Raw genomic sequence first — 19792 nt, 5'->3', positions numbered from 1 at the left:
CCTGCCTAAGAAAAGAAAAAAGGGGAGAGGGGGACTGGTTTCTTGAGAAAGTTCTTTGTCATTAATGGCATGTGAAAAATTCGTTTCTAAGTAGAATAAAATATCTGTTGACCAAAAACAATTTCCTGGTGGTAGCACTGTTTGGCCAGCTTTGTTCAGACCCTGAGGACTGTCCCCCAGCTGACAGCTGTGTGCCCGTTGTGAGCACGTACTTAGTCTGCTGGGGGCACTACAGGTACCAGCCTCTTGAATCTGAGTGTGCATGGTTCATCACGTTTTAATGTTTCCAAAATTGGGAAATTGTTTCAGACACTCAGTGATATTCTTCCTCAGTTGTGCATCTTCCTAAATAATTTACAGACTGCCGATGAAGAATAGTCTGTCCTTTCATCTGAGGGATATCATTCTTGGCGTCCAGTGATGGATGAATTAGAAGAGGGCTGGGTCTGAAGCGGGAAGGAGGGACGGCGCCCCTGTGTGGGTGTGATTGGGAGTGCGGGGACGAGTTCAGCAGGTGCGAAGCTCCTGTTTCTCACCAGGCTCTATGCTGGGTGGTGGCCGTAGGATTTCTGCTGAGGTCCAGGCATGGCTGGAGGGCTTCATGTGGGCGGGGACCCCCACAGCACAGCCCCTTCCCAGTGCTGGCTCCCTGTCATGGGAGGGGTGGCTTGTGGCCACAGATGATCCTGTCTTCCTTACGCTCGCCTTGTGGCTTCCTTGCCGCAGTCTCTGCGTGCTGGCTCTTGCTCCCATCACAGCGTCCCCTACCCCCCCCCCCCCCCCCCGCTTTCCTTCATTCGTGTGTCATCTCTTTGCCAACTCCCGGACCACTGAATCTCCACAGGCCCACCCTCGCCACCACTCAGGATGGCTCCTTGTGCACTTGTCTGTTCCCAGCGGCCGGAACAAACTTTGGGAGAGCAGGCTGCATGGGTCCATCTTGTCTGCTACCAAGTCCGTGGCACCGAGCACATGCCTGGTGTGGGTGCTCAGCATCATTAAGTGGAATGAATCTCTCGTTGAGGCGGGTATTGTAGCCCCAGTTCTGAGGTTAAGGAAGGGTACGCTCAGCCAGGAAGCAGTAGACCGAGGATTTGAACTGGTGTTTGATTTCAAGGCTGGTGTTTTCTGGAAAGCCACACTGTAGCTTGTTTCCTACACCAGCACTTGTGTCCCTAAAAGCATTCTCTTTAGTTTTAGATTTCATTTTTATTTGTATTCGTATTAGCGGAAAGGGGGGGGAAGGATGTAGCCTTCGAAAGTAGAAAAGGAGCAAACTGTAGGCAGAGACCTCTGCTGGCCGCCCGGAGCCCCAGCGTCCTGACACCTCGATGCCGGGGAGTGCGGGGAGGGGAGCGGGGCCAGCCAGGCCTGTGCCCGGCTGCGATTCCAACATCACTCATCCGAGTGTGCGACCCAGCGGACAGGGTCTGTTTTCGATTCTTATCTCTCTGGTGGCAGGCTCTCGGCCAGCGGGCAGATCAAAAGATGGAATGTGTTCGTTTGGCCATGTTTTTAAAAACTGAGGTACAAGGGTGCACTTCTTAAAGACGGGGGTGCTGTGGATTAGATTATCCATGGAGTTGCACTGGTCTGGCTTTTGTGCTTTTTTAAGGGTTCATCTCAAGTTTCTTTTTCTGGTTGAACAATTGTTTTCAACATTAATAACTAACGGAGGAGGGGAAGAGGCAAAGTTGAACCACATGGCGGCACAGACGCGAACCTCACTTGTGGCCGGAAACTTCTGATTTGTATCTCTTTTCATGTGATTGCTGTTGGGTTAGATAGAAAAGCATTCAGGTTGGGGCGACAGCAAGAGTGGATGCACTTTTTGTCGACCGAGCCGTTCCGTATCTCCCGTGTCCTTTCCCAGACTGCTGGCGAGTAGTGCTGTGACTTTGGGCAAGTTCTCAAGGCCCCGTTTTTCCCGTCTTTAAAATAAGGATTCTATAACTGCTCCACATTTGGGGTGCCTGAGGCCTAGAGGAGGTGCTGCCAGGAGAGTTTGTAATACAGTGCCTGGTGTTGGCTGTGACGGCCTGCTTGTCTTGATCCTCATTATTAAAGGGTCACCTGTGGCTGCTGCTCAGGGCGTCCTCGCCTGTCCTTTACCTTCTACCCCCTGGGGTTTTTTCTCTCCCTGCCACAGCTCACTCTTCCTCTCCCCGGCCCCTCCTCCAGGGCCATCCTCCCCCCACACCAGGGAGCCAGATGATGATGTCATTAAAGAGTTGGGTGGTCCCTGGGGTGTGGCCTCAAAGGAGTCTATGCAGTGGAGAAGTTGAACCTCACCACCAGAAGGGTGGCCAGAACGCTGCCCTTGTTTTCTGTTCCAAGTCGCTGGGAATTAAGTTTAAATCCCCCCAGCAGCCAGGATTGATCTGACACCTTTGGTGTTATCTGAACGTTCCTTGCAAAGGCCGGGAAGCAGTTCCGATGTGCAGTTTGGACAGAAACCATCCGGCCCTTGGGTGTAGGCACCAAACACGTGTTCTTGCCTTCAGAGGCAGTGGAGCCGATGACACACGCAGCCCAGAGTGAACTCTTGGCTTTGTTTGGACCCGTTCTTTCATTTAAATTGCTTTACAAACTCCTGATCTTTGAGACTTAATGTGATTTCTTCCACTCTTCTAAGCACTTGACAGGACTGAGCGGGGGTAGCCTTGGGGTTGAATGCAGGGGGAGCATCGGTAAGTAAGCGACTGCAGAGAGAAACTGCCTGTATTCTGGGTTTTGGTATAACCTCGATCAAGATTAGTACCCACCTCCACAGAAGAAGTCAGCACACTTGCTGGAGCACTGGCCACACCATGCATTTCGTGGGGCTCGGCCTCAGGAACTGGTCTCTGCCTCTGTAGGCTCATAGCACTCAAAGACAAAGAATGTTAAGTAGCAAGGAAGGAGTAAAGTGATAGCTGATGGCAGTATTAGAACAGCCACCCCCAAAGCATTTGGGGTTCAGCTGACATCAGTGTTACTACAGGAATTCCAAAGAATTTGGCACCTTGACAAAGAAGTCGGATTTTGGGCTGGGTTCTTAAAAAAAATTTTTTTAACGTTTAGTTTTGAGACAGAGACAGAGCATGAACGGGGGAGGAAAAGAGAGAGAGGGAGACACAGAATCTGAAACAGGCTCCAGGCTCTGAGCTGTCAGCACAGAGCCCGACGCGGGGCTCGAACTCACAGACCGCGAGATCATGACCTGAGCCGAAGTCGGACGCTCAACCGACTGAGCCACCCAGGCACCCCGGGCTGGGTTCTTAAGGGTGATAGGGTTTGAGAGAAGGGGATGGGTTGCCAGGTTTGGCAAATGAAAATGTATGCCCCATGTTTTTGAGATTCGTGGTGTATCTGAAATTAAAAATTAAAAATTAACGGCCTGATCCTGTATTTTCTCCAGCAACCCTATATGAGGGGACTTGTCCGGTGGAAGAACGCATGTGCTAACTTGCACGTGGAGGGAGTGCTGAACAGGACAGGATGGTGTTGGGAGGCTGCAGGCAGGAGTGGGGGGTAGGATGGAATGGAAGTCAGACAGGTGTGGGTGATGCCAGATCATGACTAACGCACCCTCGAGCGGCTGGGCTGGTACAAATCTGTGGACACACCGTGTCATCCACACGTCTCAGTCCCTGTGGCGACAGGAAGATGATTCTTCCAGGGCACTTTGTCTTTGACCAGAGAAACAGGACTGGTGGAAGGGACTGGAATACAAAAATATGGTCCAACTTGAAAGTTTGCCCAAAAGGCGAAAATTGTGCTTGCCTGGTTGAAGAATCAGCCGGCCGTATCACGTCCCAGATTCTCTTCACGGAAGGGCACGTCCCTGCGCCTTCAGGAGTTCTCTGTGGTTTCTGGTGCACTGCCATAATTTTTCAGTGACAGTTTAGATGTATGTTCTTCTGGTTAGTACCTGGCCATGGACTTTAAAAGCCCCAGTCACAAGGGCAGCTGGATCTAGGAGCTCAGATAGTATCACCCGCTCTGCCTCGCTCAGAAGCTCATGCAGATGCTCTCCTGAGGCCTGCCGCAGCCCGGGGCCCTCACCCCCACCCCCCGCTTCCCTGGCAGAGGGAATATAGGCCGTGTATCTGCCCCTGGAGAAAACTCCTAGGAAGGCCCCATCCCTGAGTAGGCCAGGGGCTGAGGCTCTCTGGCTGCCCTTGGGCAGCGGTGGAAAGGGGAGGTCAGCCCTGCCGCGGGCTTCATGGGCTTGAGAAGCTTTGTGACCAGAATAGGAAAGGTAGGCTGGGCAGGCTACGAGAGTGGCTCTTGGTGACGGCTGGTACCACAGATCCTTTGCACTGTTGCCTCAGCTTTGTGCTCTGAAGGACAGGACGTCCGAGGTGGGAGGAGTGGACTCCCTTCCGGTTCTTCACACTGACCTTGAAAGTTACCCTGATCTATCTACTTTGACAGGCAGGGAGGGCTGGATCCCATTTTCTAGACCAGTGGCTGCCACGTTTTTTGATTTCACAGGCCAGAAGCACTTTTTTTTTTTTTTTTAAGGTGGGGGTGGGGAGGTCCCAGGAGAAAGAAAAACAGGAAAAGAAGAGTAGGTCACTGAGTTCCCAACTTGTAAAACAAAACCCAAGTAAACGTCTCATTTCATAACAGGCCGCCGTCCGCCTCCCGGGTAGGCGCCCGGCGTGTCTGCCAGAAGAGCAGGGGCTAGAACCCGGTCTCTCAGTTCTCAGTCTTGCCCCCGTTGCTGTGTTCCTCGGGGTCTGTATTCATAAACCATCCCTCCCCCACCCCCCTCCCCCCCCATCTTTAAAACTCTAGTTCTCTTTGTCTCGGGCTTTTCCACCATGTCATGATTCAGGTTTGAGATTGTCTGGCTGGAACCACAAGCAAAATTGGTCACTGGCATCCATCAGAGTTCAGTTCTGGACGACAGATTCTTTTGATGAAGATTCTTGCTGCACACCAGCTTATTAACTTAGAAACAAAGCTGATTGGTGTTTGGGAGGCTTCGCGTTATAAAATTCCTCCCTCCCATGCAAATCTCGAGAACTCACTAAGCCTCTGACACTGCCGTAGGCACTGGGGATCCAGCAGTGAACAAGATTGAAGTCCCTGCCCTGGGGAAAAAAATCGACATTCTCGGGAAGGGAGACAGACAACAAGTAAATTTAAAAGTCACTTCAGTTAGCATAAGTGCTGGGAAGAAATTATGGAGATACTTCTGATCCACGGATTCACCTTTTGGATGGCAGTGAAGTCAAGCCTGTTTTATACCAAGTCCCATGGTCTTGTGGGCTCCCTGTGTTGGGGGGTGGTGGTCCCTGCAAAGCAGCAGGACTGGTGGGGAAGGGGAAACAGCTGGCTCCAGGCAGAACTGCAGGTAACAAGAACTGGATTCTCAAGGGTCCGTTTTTATCCGGATCCCAAAGAGGCGGTGCGGTGGATCCAGGTGGGACCTGGACTGGCGCTGCCATCAAAGAGTCACAGAGCGCAGATGACCGCGGGTACGGAGGGGGGAGGGCGGGCGCTTCGCTGTCCAGTACTAGTGTGCGTGCATGCCCCCGTGCTGGGCACTGGCTGGAATGCTGAAGGCATTGCCTCCTGTGATCCCCCAAATCTCTATGAGCTGGTTCTCTTATCCCCACTTTCCAGATAAGGACATTGAGACGTAAAAATGATTTGTCCGAGGCCACAGGGACGGTGGAGTCGGAAGTTGCACTTCAGAGCCTGGTGGCTTGTTCTCTGCCACAATCCGGGATGAACTGGCCAGCAGTGCCAGGGGCGCCAGCCAGTTAGAATGGGGTTCTAGACAGAAGTCAGGGCCCCCGGGTGAGCTGGTCCAGCGCATTCAACGGTGATGCTTAGGGGAGGGGCTCGTCATGCTGGGCCGATGCAGGTGCTCAGGGCCGTTCCTCTGGGCCTACAGCAGCAAGGCAAGACCACCTCCAGATCCCAGCGGCCTCGGGCGGAAGCTGTTAAAATCTGCCTTGCCGTGGCCGGGGCTTTCTTCCAGGCCCCGTGGCCACTGGTTGCTGAGCAGGGGGTGGGAGCAGAAGGGGGTTATTTGCCACCACAGTGTGCTTTTGGCTTGCACTGTCCTTTCTCTTCTGTGTCAGGGCTACCATCAGAGGTGGGGGCGGGGGGGGGGTGGATTTCTGTGGCTGCTGCCTGCTTCTGGTGTGGCCCCTGGTCAGCTTGGTAACCCTGGGCCTCGGCTGTCTGTAATCTGGAAAATGGGGGTAATACATGCCTACTTCACAGGTTGTGTGTGAGCTCTCAAGTTGACCGTCTGTACTCTTGACAGGCCGTGATACATGACAGACACTTGGTAGGGGGTAGGATGTTACCGTCACCAACACTAACTTTGATTCACCAGCCCCGTTTTGGGGCGCCTGGCTGGCTCAGCTGGTGGACCATGAGAGTTCTGATCTCAGGGCTGTGAGTTTGAGCCCCACATTCAGTGTAGAGATTATTTTTTAAATAAAATCTAAAGAAAAACAAAAAAGGAGGAAAATAGCCCTGTTGTGTGTGTGTGGGAGCTGGACACAGGTGGTGTATAGGAGTTAGTGGTGCGGGCATCTCTTGGGGGCCTAGGTGACTGGCAGTGGTCCACGTAGAGGGAGCCTCTGCCTCACAGAGGCTGGAGTCTATGCGAGACAGGGTCACCGTCTTCCAGCTGTGCCAGCCAGGGCCTTACAAGCTGCCCGGAAGCACCGTGGGGCTCAGCAGGGGTTCCCGGAGAGACCCCGGAGGCTGGGTGGTCCCTGGGGTGGCAGTCTCCCCACCACCACCTTTCTGGAGGCGATAAGGGTCTTCTGGAGGAACGCGGGAACGGCCGCAGCCGTCTGCCCCCTTGCTGAGCCGCTCTGCTGGGTATCTTTGCCACGTGATTTAACTTTTCCATTTGGAAGGGCTGTTGGTGCAGTTGGCAGCTGCTTGCCTGGTAAACGATATGGTGGGGCCTCCATAAACCCAGGCCCATGAAAGGAATAAGTCAGCACCTTGAAAATACAGCATGGAAGTGACTCAGGCCTGAAGGAATCCGTTTCAGAAAGTGCTGCCATTGCTTCCTGGAATATTTTGGTGGAAATTGATGTTTGAGTTGGGAGGAGGAGGAGGAGGCCAGCAGCCTGGTTACCAGTGGGGCCACGTGTCAGAGTCGGCAGCATTGGTCGTGGGGTTCAGGCCCTGGGGCCCTCTTTCTTGGTGACATGGCTCCCAGTGGGTCCACCTGAGGTAAGCCAGCTGGAGCTCGGCGCTGGGGGAGGCCGGTGTGTAGCTACCTTTGCAGCAGGTAGGGTCGACTCCGCCAACCAGCCTGGCAATGCTTGGCCGGGGGCCTGGAAAGTATTGGAAACTCCACCCAGCATGGGAGCCTGTGGGAGTTCTCCGGCACGGACGGGTTATTCTCAGAGTTCTTTGGATTCCTGTGTATTTCAAATGTTTACCTTCTTCTCAGGACTTGAGCTTGTACTTTGCCCACCAGAGACCAATAGCAAGCATATACATACTTAAATGTACCAGACCACCCTGGCGACCAGGTAATTAACGCTGCACGCAGATTTGGAAGGAAGGCTGTGTTGGAAATCACGCTCCGCTGTAACTCAAGAACAGGTTTCTTTATGGAGGGACGCAGTTGGTGTCAGACACATGTGGAAAAGAAAAGAACAGGCCCATAATTCTGGCAGAGTACCAAGGGCCAGATGTTAAATATGCTGACCACGACGTGGCTCTGGTTGCCATTAGCCAACCTGGTTTTGACGTGTTGTTTTAACCCCCCGGTTCTGCCTTTTCCTTTCTTTCTGCCAGGTCCCCAGTCTGTGTGAAGATCTCCTGTCTTCTGTTGACCAGCCCCTGAAAATCGCCAGAGACAAGGTGGTGGGGAAGGATTACCTTTTGTGTGACTACAACAGAGATGGGGACTCGTACAGGTGAGCTCCCGCCCCGAGAATGCGGCAGGCATGGTGGGCCGGAGCCCGGGCTGGGCATTGCCACCGGCCCAGCAGCACGAGGACCACTGAACTTGGACAGTCTCACAGCCCACCGGCCTTCTTTCTCCCTGACTTTCCTCCCTCTCTCCCACCCTTCATCCCTTCCCACCATCCATCCTGCCATCCGGTCAACCACTGGGTGCTTGTGGGGTGCCTCCAGAAAGCATTGGAGATTCAGCAGTGAGCGAGGGCCCCTTCCCTTCCAATCTAACAGGAGGTGGCTGTTGTTACAAAACAGTAATTGCGTTAAGCCGTGCCAAGGGCAAGGTACAGGGTGTGCATGTAACGGGGATCTTGAGCGCGAGGAGGGACTGCTTCAGTGAGGGACGTTGGGAGGCAGCTCTGTCCACCAGATCCACAGCTCTCCTTCCTCTTCCCATCGCCGTGCTGAGGGCCCTACCCAACGAAGTTGACGTTGGCCCCTGCATTGGAGAATCGCCACTCCGGAACAGGAGGTGCACTTAGCAGCTGGTTACTGCGTGATGTGATTCGTGCGACCAGGGCCAACCAAGCTCATTCGGAATTTGCAGGTAGCCTAGAAGAGGCTGGGGAAACTCCAGGAAAACTTCCTGACGGAGGTGATGTCTGAGCTAGGTTTTAAGGGTGTCTAGGCGTTCTTCCTGTTAAACATCAGGAATCCCTAAACTGTCCAGCATTTCTGTGATGGATTGCTGTGTGCATTGCCTTGGAGGATGGTGGAGGAATGCAGCCTGCTTTAGGTTTATTTGGAGGCCACACAACCTGGGCTGAGTCTTACAGCTTCGGCCTGATGTCCTCTTGGGGGAGGAGGCAGGGGCTGAGACACGGAAGCAGGGAAAAATTACCTGGAGTCACAACGTTGGCTCCAAACCAGCGCTGGCCCCTGTAGCCACAAGGCCTTTGACAGATGACTTACCATTTCTGGTCTTTAGCGTTCTCACCTCTAACCTGGAAATCGGGGGCTTTGTTCTTTTCGACAGAATGCGTGGTGACGTCTCTGTAGGCCTGTCCTCTGTGTGCCGGCACTATTTAAGTCCCTTTTCTATGGAGCTTCCGTCCCAGTAAGGAAGCCAAGTAGCGAACGCAGAAGTCAACCGAGACTGTGAAAAGTGAATCGAGAAAATACAAAAGGAGAGGCAGGATGGAAAGTCAGGGACAGTACTTCTGTTAGTGGGAATATGTGAAATGAGACTTGATGAGAAGGTTCGGTCATGCGCGGGTCTGGGAGAAGAGCGTTCTGGGTGTAAAGTCCCTGGCTGGAGCTGCGCTGGTCGGGCTCAAGCTTGACAGGAAGGCCCGGGTGGGAGTTGAGGTCAAGGGTGCGGCAGGGCAGGTCCTGCAGGGCCTTGAAGGACGTAGCACAGAGCTACGAGGGGTTAAAAGAAGTGACACAGGCCAAGTGCTGAATGGCACGGAACCTGGTGTGAATTACGAAGATTTCATTGATACTGACTTTACGGAGAGACGAGACAAATGTTTTACAGTCGTGCCCCCTTGCCAGCTTCGATTGGAAGTTAGGCCAGGAATAGATTTTGGCCCCGTCCAGACCAGAGACCCGAGTGGAGGTGGTGAGCAGCTGTCCGACTTGAGAGGCCCGTCCCGGGAGTAGAGTCAGCAGCGTTGTTGCAGGGCCGGGGCGTGGAGGAAGCAGCAGTGAGGGGAGTGGGGAGGTGGGGGCCGCTGCGGACTGAGATGAGGAGGACTGTGGGAGGAGCTTGAGATGTCCTTTAGGTAGGACGTGGAGGTGGCAGGTAGGCTGCGGATGGCCTGGAGTTCCTGAGCGAGGGCTGGACGAGGTGGAGATGCCTGGAGGTGCTGTGGCAGCCGGGATGGATCGGGCTCCTCCCTGAAGGGCCAGTCCTCACTGGAGAGGGGTCCGAGGCGGTGCCGAGCGGTCTGACCGGGCGGCACACCGCCAAGGGACAGGCGGCCCCTCCAGGCACAGGGTTCAGGAAGCTTCCGGGAAGAGGTGGCCCTCGAGCTGACTCTCGCTCACTCAATGTCGTCGTTGTATTTCTCTTTTCCACCTGAAAACTCCAGTCTGCTGTGTGCGGCAGCTGGTCCCCGGCAGCCTGTGGGACGGCTGGAATTGTTTCCATATCCAGTGTCCGTGCCCGGGCCGGGCTTCCCCGGTGCCTGCAGCCCCTCCAGGTTGCCCCGCCGGCTCCCGCATTCCTGGGGCACCTCCTGGGGACCTCAGCCAAGGAGGAGCCCAGGGTGTTCAGGACACAGGACTTCTCTTTCCTTTTTCCCTTCTCGGGGTACAACTTCAAGGTCTTCTGATTTCTCTCCACACATTTCCATCCCAACTGTGTTTGATCGTTTGCTTAAATAAGATCCTTATGGCGTGACCATTGCCAGCAGCACTGTTTGAAACCTGTTAGCTCAAACAAAAAGCATTCTCTGAGGGAAATGAAAGGCCTGACTTTTGAAATCTAACCGTTCCTGTCCATCTGTCTTTTTTCAAATGGCCTCCATTTAAGCTCTTAAATGTGTTCTGAGTGCCCCTTCCACTAAGAATATTCTGGGTAATGTTATGATTTTTTCCCCCAGCTACAATTACCCCGGCTCCAGGACTAACAGCTTCAAATGCTGTCGTCTGTGAGCCAGGAGAAATGTGAGTTACAGGCTTCTTGAAAATTCCAGGCCCCCGGTCTGCAAGAGAGATGGGCTCTTGTGTCTAATCAGGTCACCTCCAAATGAAAGCCAGTTGGAGAAGGTCTTCCAGGCCCGCAGGGAGGCGATGGCTGTGTAGCTGGGGAAACGAAGGTCAGGCCCGGGAGTATTCTGGGAAGTTTTGAAAGGGGCACGTGGGGGGCAGGGAGGGGGGCCTCAGATTCCCTTCCACTGCATCTTTGTCTCGGGATCTGCTGCGAGGCCTCTGTTGTTCCTCAGAACGAGCGGAGGGTGGCTCCTTCTCTCCTGGTTGGAGGGCCACCAGCAGAATCCCCTTGGGTCCTTCTTTCCCACCCCGTGCTGTAAGGCTTCGGCCCATCACCAGTGCTCACCACCTGGGAGCTCTGTGCTGGGCACAGGGACGTGAGGAGGGCAACGTGGGCTCCTTCCCCAGGCGCCCTCGTGGCCTGGAGGAGGGAATGCTAGGACTGTGGCAGCTGCAGAGATAGACATCTGTATGTGAGAGTGGAGGGTGTGTGTGTTGGGGGGGGGTGGATTTATTCATTCTTTTAAAAGCTTAAGCGGGGGGCGCCTGGGTGGCGCAGTCGGTTAACTGTCCGACTTCAGCCAGGTCACGATCTCGCGATCCGTGAGTTCGAGCCCCACGTCAGGCTCTGGGCTGATGGCTCAGAGCCTGGAGCCTGTTTCCGATTCTGTGTCTCCCTCTCTCTCTGCCCCTCCCCCGTTCATGCTCTGTCTCTCTCTGTCCCCAAAATAGATAAAAACGTTGAAAAAAAAATTTTTAAAAGCTTAAGTGAGCATGTGGTTGCGTGCCAGCATGTTCTAGGTGCTTAGCGGACAAAGGAGACAGGAAAGACTTGCCTTCTTGGAACCTTGGTTCTGGAGTTGGTTGCCTGAATGAATTCAAATTAAGTAAAATTAAAATAGAGCCCCTCGGTTGCACTAGCCACATCTCAGACACTCAGCAGCCAACCCAAAGATAGTAGCCGCCATTTTGGTCGGTGACAATAGAGAACATTTCTGTCGTGGAGGAGAGTTCTCTGAGCACAGTTTGGGGGAATGAAGAACACGTGCTATAACAGTAAGAACAGACACCTCAGCCACGCTCTAGAAGGGAGAGGCCTTTAGGCAAAGATGAGAGGGTGCTTAGTGTCCGCTTCACAGCTGCTCCCTAAGCTAGATGGGTCCTGGCTTATTGGATCACTCTTCCCTGTGCTGTGTGCCCAGTTCAGGGTGATCACAGAGCTGGCTGCTGGTCAGGGGGCAGAAGGCAGCATCTTACCCCGTTCTTGTGAAGTCTCTGTTCCAACAGAGAGGAAAATGGTGCAGAGGAATGGTCAGCTTGGAAAGAAGGGTTTTCAGACTCCTTGCTTTCGAAGTGGCCGGGGCTACTACTGCCTAGAGCCCCCTTTGGGAGCCAGGCCGATGACTCTTCCCACGCTTGCCCTCTGTGGCCCAGCAGCTGAGAGAGCTGGGGCCTGTGTGCAAAGGCAGCTGGAGGAGTGGCCACCAAGCTCCCTCTGGTTCCAGACTTGTGATTTGTTAGTGATGTTGCCCAGGAGTGGGGGGGGGGGGGCAGTGGGGGCGGTGAGGTGCGGTTGTGATTTGTTTGTGGGGGTGCCCAGGAGTGGGGGGGGGGCAGTGCAGTCCCCTGGAAGAATGAAGCTTGTGCATTATTCATTAACACTGGGGTTCTGAAGACAGCGATCCCTTTTTTCCGTAAATCAATGCCAAATTGAAAGGTTCTTTGGAACTCTCTGCGATGCAAAGGTTGGTTGTCAGCTGGGGCGACATGGAAAGGCGGTATGCGTTTCTTATGGTGGAGACGTCAAGGGGTTTCCGTCCAGGAGTGGGAAGGACTTTGTCCACAGCCCGTGGCACCCGCACCGCCCCTCCGTTCCTCTCTCCTTTTCATTCTCGTTCTTTCTCTGAACTCCACCTGCAGGAATTCATGATTAGGCACTTCCCCTGGAACCCCCTTTCCAGTACTCTCTGTCATTAAGTGCTTTCCTGATGGGGCAAAATACTTTTTTTTTTTTTAACACGGGAAGTCTTTGGGCTAGAAAAAGGCTGCCTCTCATTACTTGGCTGTCTTTATATGTGCCCGTGGTCTTGGATGTTGGGAAGGCTGTCCTGTTCCCATGGAGAACAGGACCCCTCAGGTTTTCTCACACGTAATCAGCAGTTCCTCTGGGGCTGAGTCTCTTGCTGCCTCCGTAACGGACAGCTCCCTTCTCTTATCTTTAGTTGTGTAGGCAGGTCTTTGGATTAAAAGTTTATACAGAACTGCCAGCAGGTCCGAGAGGCGAGAGGAGCGTCTGTTGATCAAACAGGGAAATTAGAAAAGGGGGAAGAAGGTGTCACACCGTTGGCACTTAGTACATGCCAGCCTTTGGTCTGGGCACTCGGTGTGTTTTCTCCTTCGCTCCTCTCAACAGCCTTCTCGTGGCAAATGGTAGCCTCATTTTATACACTCGGAAAGGGAGGCTCAGAGAAGTCAAGACGCTTCCCAGAAGTACACAGCTGATGAGAGATGGCACTCGAGGTCCGTGCCCAGGCCTGTGTGCCTCCAAGCCCTTGCTCTGCAAACTCTGAGCAGGGCCTGGAAACTGCTATGGAGAGTGACTTTGCCTCTGAAATGTCAGGCACCTGGGGCTTGGGCTCACGGCTCACGGGCCGTGTCTTCCTGGAACGACTCATGTTATTTCTTTCTCCTTCCTCCCCTCCAGGTCACCATGGAGTAACAAGTATGACCCTCCTTTGGAAGACGGGGCCATGCCTTCGGCTCGGCTGAGAAAGCTGGAGGTGGAAGCCAACAATGCCTTTGACCAGTATCGAGACCTGTGAGTTCCTTCCTCCCTTTGCACTCCAGCTCTTGCGGCTTCGATAAGTAAATCACAAAAGGGAAGTGTGACCAGGCCAAACAGCCTTCCTTGAATCTGTCACCTGGCTCGCCTAACCGAGTAAAACAGCACTCGCGGCAGGATGCTGGGTGTTCGTTTGGCGACCGGGTCGGTTACGAGTTGACTTGGTCAGGGGTGGAGCGCTGCCATGCGCAAGCCCCCCGTGGGGTCCCGTGTTGTGCTTCATAATAACAGCAGGTGCCACTGGGAGCGGCCACTTAATCGATCGACCTTGCAGGGAAAGGCCCCAGAGAAGGTTAGCCTCTGAAGCTTTTTTTCCCTAATCAGTAGAATCTGACTGTAAAAGTTCTGTGCTGAAAATAGAGCACAGCCGTGAAATACGCATTGCCCCAAATTGGGTCATTTCAGAGAGGGATCCGCAGAGGTTTCTGTGAAGGGCCCGAGAGCAAGTTAAATTTTAGGGTTCACAGGTCACTTCAGTGTCTGTCCTTTAGTCTCAGCGTTTTCTTTTTGTATATATTGTCCTCTGAAAACCTAAAAACCACCTCTTGAGCCTTGAAGTGGGTGGGATTTGGCCCTCGGGCTGTTTGCCCACCCGGATCTAGGCTGTGGGCAAGAAAATGGAAACGAGAGAAGCAAAGCATCCGAACCGCCAGAACCGTTGTCCAGCAGCTGGTGGCGGTACACGCGCTGTGGCGATTGCGGGACTCCAGTTTTCAGACAGTTGGAATGGGCTTCCAGCTCACAGCAGATTTGCTCCAACACATTTGACAAAGAATTTCTTTCAGAAGCTGGCTCAGGAGGAAAAGTGACACTTCTCAGGCATACACGCACAGAAAATCCCCATGACGCTTAAGCAGACGCATGAAATACAAAAGCCCGGCTCTAAGGAAGCCGGGAACAGGTGGCCTGAAACAGTTGGGTCGCCCCTGAATGCTTCACCATGTAATTCACCATATCTTCGATATCTGTCACACGCCAGTAGTTTACGTACGTTACCTTTCGTCCCTACAAGAACTTCTGGGGAAGAGGGTTGTCCCTTCCTCACAGATGAGACCAGGGCTCCACAGGATGTCGAGGCAAAGAGCTGGCGCGTGAGTCGTGTTTGTTGCCACAAACACGAGTTACTGATTTTCACAGTTAAAACCAGTCCTGGTGTTGAAAGTGTTCTCAAGTCCAGAACCACGCCGCCGGAGACCTGCTGCTCGTGCAGTGAGGCTGGGAGGGGGACGCACCACTGTCTCCTCGTGTATCTGTACTTGGTTTTTACTGCCACCTTTCCCTCCGCCGTCTGCTAGGAGGCGGGCACAGCTCTCCTACGAGAACTCCCAAGTGGAGTCCGTCTCGTGCTGTGGGGATGGTACTGATGATGAGAGGGCAGTGATGGGCGGTGGCCAGCCAGTGACGGTGTGAGCGCTGTGCTCACGGCCTCGCCGGACTCCCCGCCCCCACCCCCCCATCTACTCTCCAGAACAGCCCGCGTGAAAGGATCGTCCCCATTCTGTGAGTGAGTGACCGGTCCAGAGAGCCGAAGTACACTGCCCAAGTTCACACAGCCAGTGAGCAGTGGACCTGGGATGTAAAGTCATCCTTGTCCAGAGTCCAGAGTCTGTTCACTTACTCACCCGGCACTGAAGGTGCCCGCCAAGCACTGGGGGTGCGGCCTCGAACGTGCTAGACCATGTTCCTGCCCTCTCGAAGTGTCCACTGTGGGAAGACGGTTGTGAGCAGGTACCCCGCTGGGTGGTGGGGCAGAGAGTGACTGGCTGCTTTAAGCGGAGCTGTTGGGAAAGCTTCTGCAGGGCGTGACCTTGGAGCTGAGGTCTGATGCCCGGAGGGGGCCAGCCACGCCCGAGCCAGGAAAGAGCAGTCTGTCAGGCCGCTTGTGCGTGCGCCTCTTGGATTCTCCAGGGGTCAGAACGAGAGTGGTTCTGATTTCTTTTGGACTTAAGGGTTTGAGTTGTGATTTCCCGAATGAAGTGATTCAGACTCGTGGCCTTGGTCCTGCCCTTTTGGGGCAGACCTAGGGAAGGGCCCAGTTTTGTCTCTGACTTTCTTCTCCCTCCCGTCTTGCTGGTTCACATATGTGACGACACGTGGTCATTGTTAGGCGTGTGCCTTCTGTGGGGTCTTGATTGGCCAGAGCGGTCACCCCGCTCCGGTATAGCGAGGCCTGGGACTCCCTCCCTGGGGGTATCTCCTCATGGCATCTCCTGAAGAGACTTCCCTTCCTGAGCAAATGTCCACCTGAAGGTGTCTGTGAGCCTTGCCCACCTCTGCAGGGGTGCTGACCCGCTGTGGGCTTGAGACGGACTGACAGGACGGCTTCCTGCACCCGAGTGGACAAGCCCAGACCCTGAGGTGCCGTGGCAGGCATGGAATCCAGCCCAGAGGACGCACCTCTGTCCCCAGCAGCATCTGTGTGCTGCTGCTAGCAGGGAGGAGAGAGTTCCGGGCCTCTGGGTATGGGGGGTGCGGGGAGGCCCGCTTCTTCCCGTGTGCCAGCAACCACAGGCCACCACACAGGTGGTGATTAGAGCTGTCACTGGGGACCGCGAGACGTGTTTCAAACCACCCACTGTTATCAGAGTACTGAGGACACTCTCTCCTGAGACCATGTGTGAGGAACATTTTCCCAGCTGGACCACACATGACGAGAGTTAAAATGAGACACATTTCTGGGCTAAAAATTATGAAAACAAATCTTTTTTTCCCCCCTTTCTCTCTTTCCTTTTCTTAATTACTTTTTTTTTTTTTTTAACATCGTGGTACATTATTCACCTCCAGAAGTTCCATTCTCAGAGTGCCCCGAGCTGGTGGTAGCCACATTGGTGACCACGGTACGGCCCAGAAGGCTGAGCTCTTCTCTGCCCTGTGTTTTTGGAGTAGAGAGAAGTCAGCTGGGGGCTAGGAGGCCTTTTCTCTGCCTTGAGCACAAGCCAGTGGTTACCTGGGTGTTCCGGGGACCGGATCGGTCCGTGGGGTGAAGGGGCAGTAGGTCACGCCTTCCCTTTACCCTTCAGCTCGGTCCCTTCCCATTAGAAAGGCTCATTTGTTGTCGCCCCCAGCGAGTGAGGCCACACAGCCCTCCTTCCGCCTGTCTCCCTGTCGTGTTGGCAAAGGTCGCCGCGAGGGGAGGCGTTCCCCTAGCACTGCCTTGTGTCTGCTGCGTGAGGGGCCGGGAAGAAAAGTGCTGCCACCACGAGCGCAGAAGAGGCGCAAGGCCGTGCTGCCGTCTCGGGGGCACCCCATTCCATGCTGGAGCTTGGCCTGCACCCCCATAGGCGTTGAGGAGCCTGGAGAGCAGACTCCTCCCCTGTGCTCACCTGGTCTTGGATTCCCGATGACCCCAGATGTTTCTGATTTCTTGGGTCCTGCTGGGTCACAGAGTTAGGACTGGCCTTGCCTTGTGCCCGACTTCTTGACCATTGACCCTCTCAAGTGACTGAAGCTGCCAGGCTCCGGCCTGCGGGCTCAGAATCCTTCTGCAGCGAACACTTCCGGGAGCGTGTCGTGTAGACTGCTGGTGGGAAGGGCCCTCGCCGTGCTGGGAAGGCCACTGAACGCAGCCCACAGAGATCCGGAGTGTTCCTTCCTACCATCCTCCCTGCTGCCGCCCCCGTCAGCTTATGCCTGAAGACCTTGCAGGGATATTTTGTCTTCTGGCAAAGCGGCAGACACCCCTTTGTCCCCTGCTTATCGTGGATCCGTTAACCTCGTTCCTTCTCCTGCTGTTCTCCTCGGGAGAGTGAGTGCTTGAGACCAGAACTGAAACGTGATCCGGGTCAGGCATCAGAGCCACCCAGGCCTTGCCAGAGAGGGAGTGCTCGCTGTCTCCCCAGAGGCTGCTCTCTGCCCTGAGAGATTACGGCTTCTTCATTAGCATCCTGAGGGAGGGAAAGCCTTGGATTCTATCCTCAGGTCCGGGGGGTGGGGGGGGGGGTGCTTTCATCCGGGCTGTGTCAAGGCTTTGAGTTTGCAGAGAATTAGAATGAATTATGAGCCCCTGGAACTGATCAGAGTGGTCACAGGGAGGGAGCCGGGGCCAGGGATGGATGGACCCACAGACCCTCCACTTGTAAGGGGCGTGGTGCCCCCTCTCCTGCCTGCATGCACCTTTCCCCCATCATGGAATAAATGTTGCCCTCAGTTGGGGTGTGAGCAGGAGGAGCCTTTAAGTAGGAGCCCCTCACAAGCCGGTCGGGTCCCTGCTTCCCTGCCTCTGACTCGGGTCCCTCCCATGTTTATTGATGCCCTTTTTTGCCATCATCAGTGGTATGGTGGCAGCTTTCCCCCGGAGGAAGAACTGTCCCAACGACTGTTGATTGTACCACCCAGGCAGCCCTCATTTTAGGTCCAAATAGTCAATTTGCTGCACATGCTTAGGGGACAATCCTGTTTTGCTGGCGGGCTGGGTGGGGTCACTGTCTACTCTCAGGCCATCCTGATGGCTCACTGCCCTCGTCCAAGCCCTCCCACCCTGGTCACCAACATCCAGGCTACTCCATTCTCCTCTGCCAAACCCCAAGACGGTTTCCTACCTGTGATCGTGGGCCTGGCTCAGTCCAAGGAGTGTCCCCGCAGCCTGCGTAGCACCTGGGGACATGGGAAAAGGTAGCAGAAAGGGCAGGCTCTTGGTCAGCTGGCTTATGGGATTGCTTCACGTTCTTTCTTGGCAAAGTTGACTGCTTTTTTAGGCCCAAGCCTAGGGTAGCTCATCGGTCACAAAACCCCATCGCTTGATCTACACGATGCATCTTCCTCGGGGAAGAGTCGGGAGTGGGGATTTCAATGTGGGGCGGCCACCGCTGCTGCCAGGGACCTCGCACTGTGAACCCCAGGATCGGTGCTTTGATTTTTCGGGTTCCCGGGGAAACCTTCCCACCTCTGGCTTTCACACCGGGTCTCGCTTTTGCCTCTGTCGGCCTGGATTCTGCTGAGACCAGATGTTCTGACCAAGTGGGCTGGCACTGCTTTCTTCCAGAGATGATTATTCCCGTCTGTGCCAGACATCTTGCCCCGTGCTCTGCGGTCCTTGGCTCTTGGCTTGCAGCAGATAATACCTTCAAACATGCGGTTGCAATTTATTGGCCTTATAAGTTAATTTTAGTGGGTGTGCAATTGATTGAAATCAAAGCTTAATGAAGGCCAGAGTCTGGGGGGGTGGAGGAGCTGGGTGGGAAGGCGTTTCGTGTTCTTCCCTTGCTTCGGGTCTGAGATAATCTTCAAAAGATTTAATTAGCTTTTCTAATCAGCTCTCCTTGTCTGGAAGAAGTTTATAGAATGAAACAAAGCTGGCGTCCCTGTGGCAGTCCAGAAACCCACAAGCGTCTCTGGGAGCGGCCAGGGTGCTGGGTGGACGGGCTGCCCCCAGCTCCCTGCCTTTTCTCCCCTCTCTGGGGCCATGCACGAATTGTGGTTATTTCTGCCTCTTCCTTCTTCCATTCTGTCCCTCTGTCATTTGACATTTGGGCAACACTGGCCCTGGAGGGGCACGGCATCCACATTTGTGTGTGAAAAAAGTTTATCGCCTTGGTTTCCCGAGTCCTTGGGACTTCATGTTCCCGGCTGCCTCCCCAGACCTTGCACCCGGGGCCCCTGGGGTCTCCCCCCTTCACTGGACCTGAGTGGCCGGCTATGGAATCAGGAGGAGCCGGGCCTTGAAAGGGCCTGGACTTCCTTCTCTGTTCTGCCCTTACTCACTCACTGACTCTGGGCAAGTATGTGAACGTTCTGAGCCTCTGTTTCCTTGTCTGTTGAAGAGGTGCCCCCTGCCCTCTGAGGGGTGAGGGGGGCATTCAGTGAGGTGCTGTTCGTAAGGCTCCTCTTGCACCGACGTCAGCGTGACAAGATTATTCTGGTTTGGCAGTAGTTATCCTGTGGATGTTTCACGTCCTGGGCCTTTTATGGTTGTGGGTATGAGGTGGCTTTGGGTGCAGACGTGGTGAGAGAGCAGGCCGTGTCACATCACCAGCCACACTGGAAGGCTGTGGGTTCTGGTTGGGGCTCAGCTACTGGCCCACAGTGAGACCTCAAGTAAGTTCTGTCTCGAAAACGGAGTGAAGTGGTTCCCATCTGTGGCGATGGGAGAGAGTACTTACGATTGTTCCACAGATATTAAGAACCTTCTGTGCCCTGAGCACAAGGCACACCAGGGAGTGGGTCGGGTGCAGCCCCTGCCCTCATGGGGCTCACTTTTTTTATTATCATTTAAAAAATTTTTTTTTTATGTTTATTTTTGAGAGAGAGAGTGCGCACGCGCGTGCATGAGCGGGGGAGGGGCAGAGAGAGAGGGAGACCCAGAATCTGAAACGGGCTCCAGGCTCTGAACTGTCAGCACAGAGCCCGACGCGA

General features: G+C 54.4%; 1 protein-coding gene across 5 annotated transcripts in view; it reads left to right on the top strand.

Moving 5' to 3' along the window:
• CAPZB (capping actin protein of muscle Z-line subunit beta) overlaps positions 1-19792 on the top strand; it is a 134965-nt gene that overhangs the window by 86795 nt on the left and 28378 nt on the right. For all 5 annotated transcript variants that reach the window (XM_045475881.1, XM_045475882.1, XM_045475879.1 and 2 more), the window contains exons 3-4: positions 7777-7898; positions 13304-13417. In XM_045475881.1, the coding sequence (XP_045331837.1) occupies positions 7777-7898; positions 13304-13417 (236 nt within the window). The remainder of the gene's footprint in view (positions 1-7776; positions 7899-13303; positions 13418-19792) is intronic.

The sequence above is a fragment of the Leopardus geoffroyi genome, chromosome C1 (genome assembly GCF_018350155.1).
Source record: "Leopardus geoffroyi isolate Oge1 chromosome C1, O.geoffroyi_Oge1_pat1.0, whole genome shotgun sequence".
Lineage (NCBI taxonomy): Eukaryota > Metazoa > Chordata > Mammalia > Carnivora > Felidae > Leopardus > Leopardus geoffroyi.
This window is presented reverse-complemented; position numbering and strand designations above follow the sequence as displayed.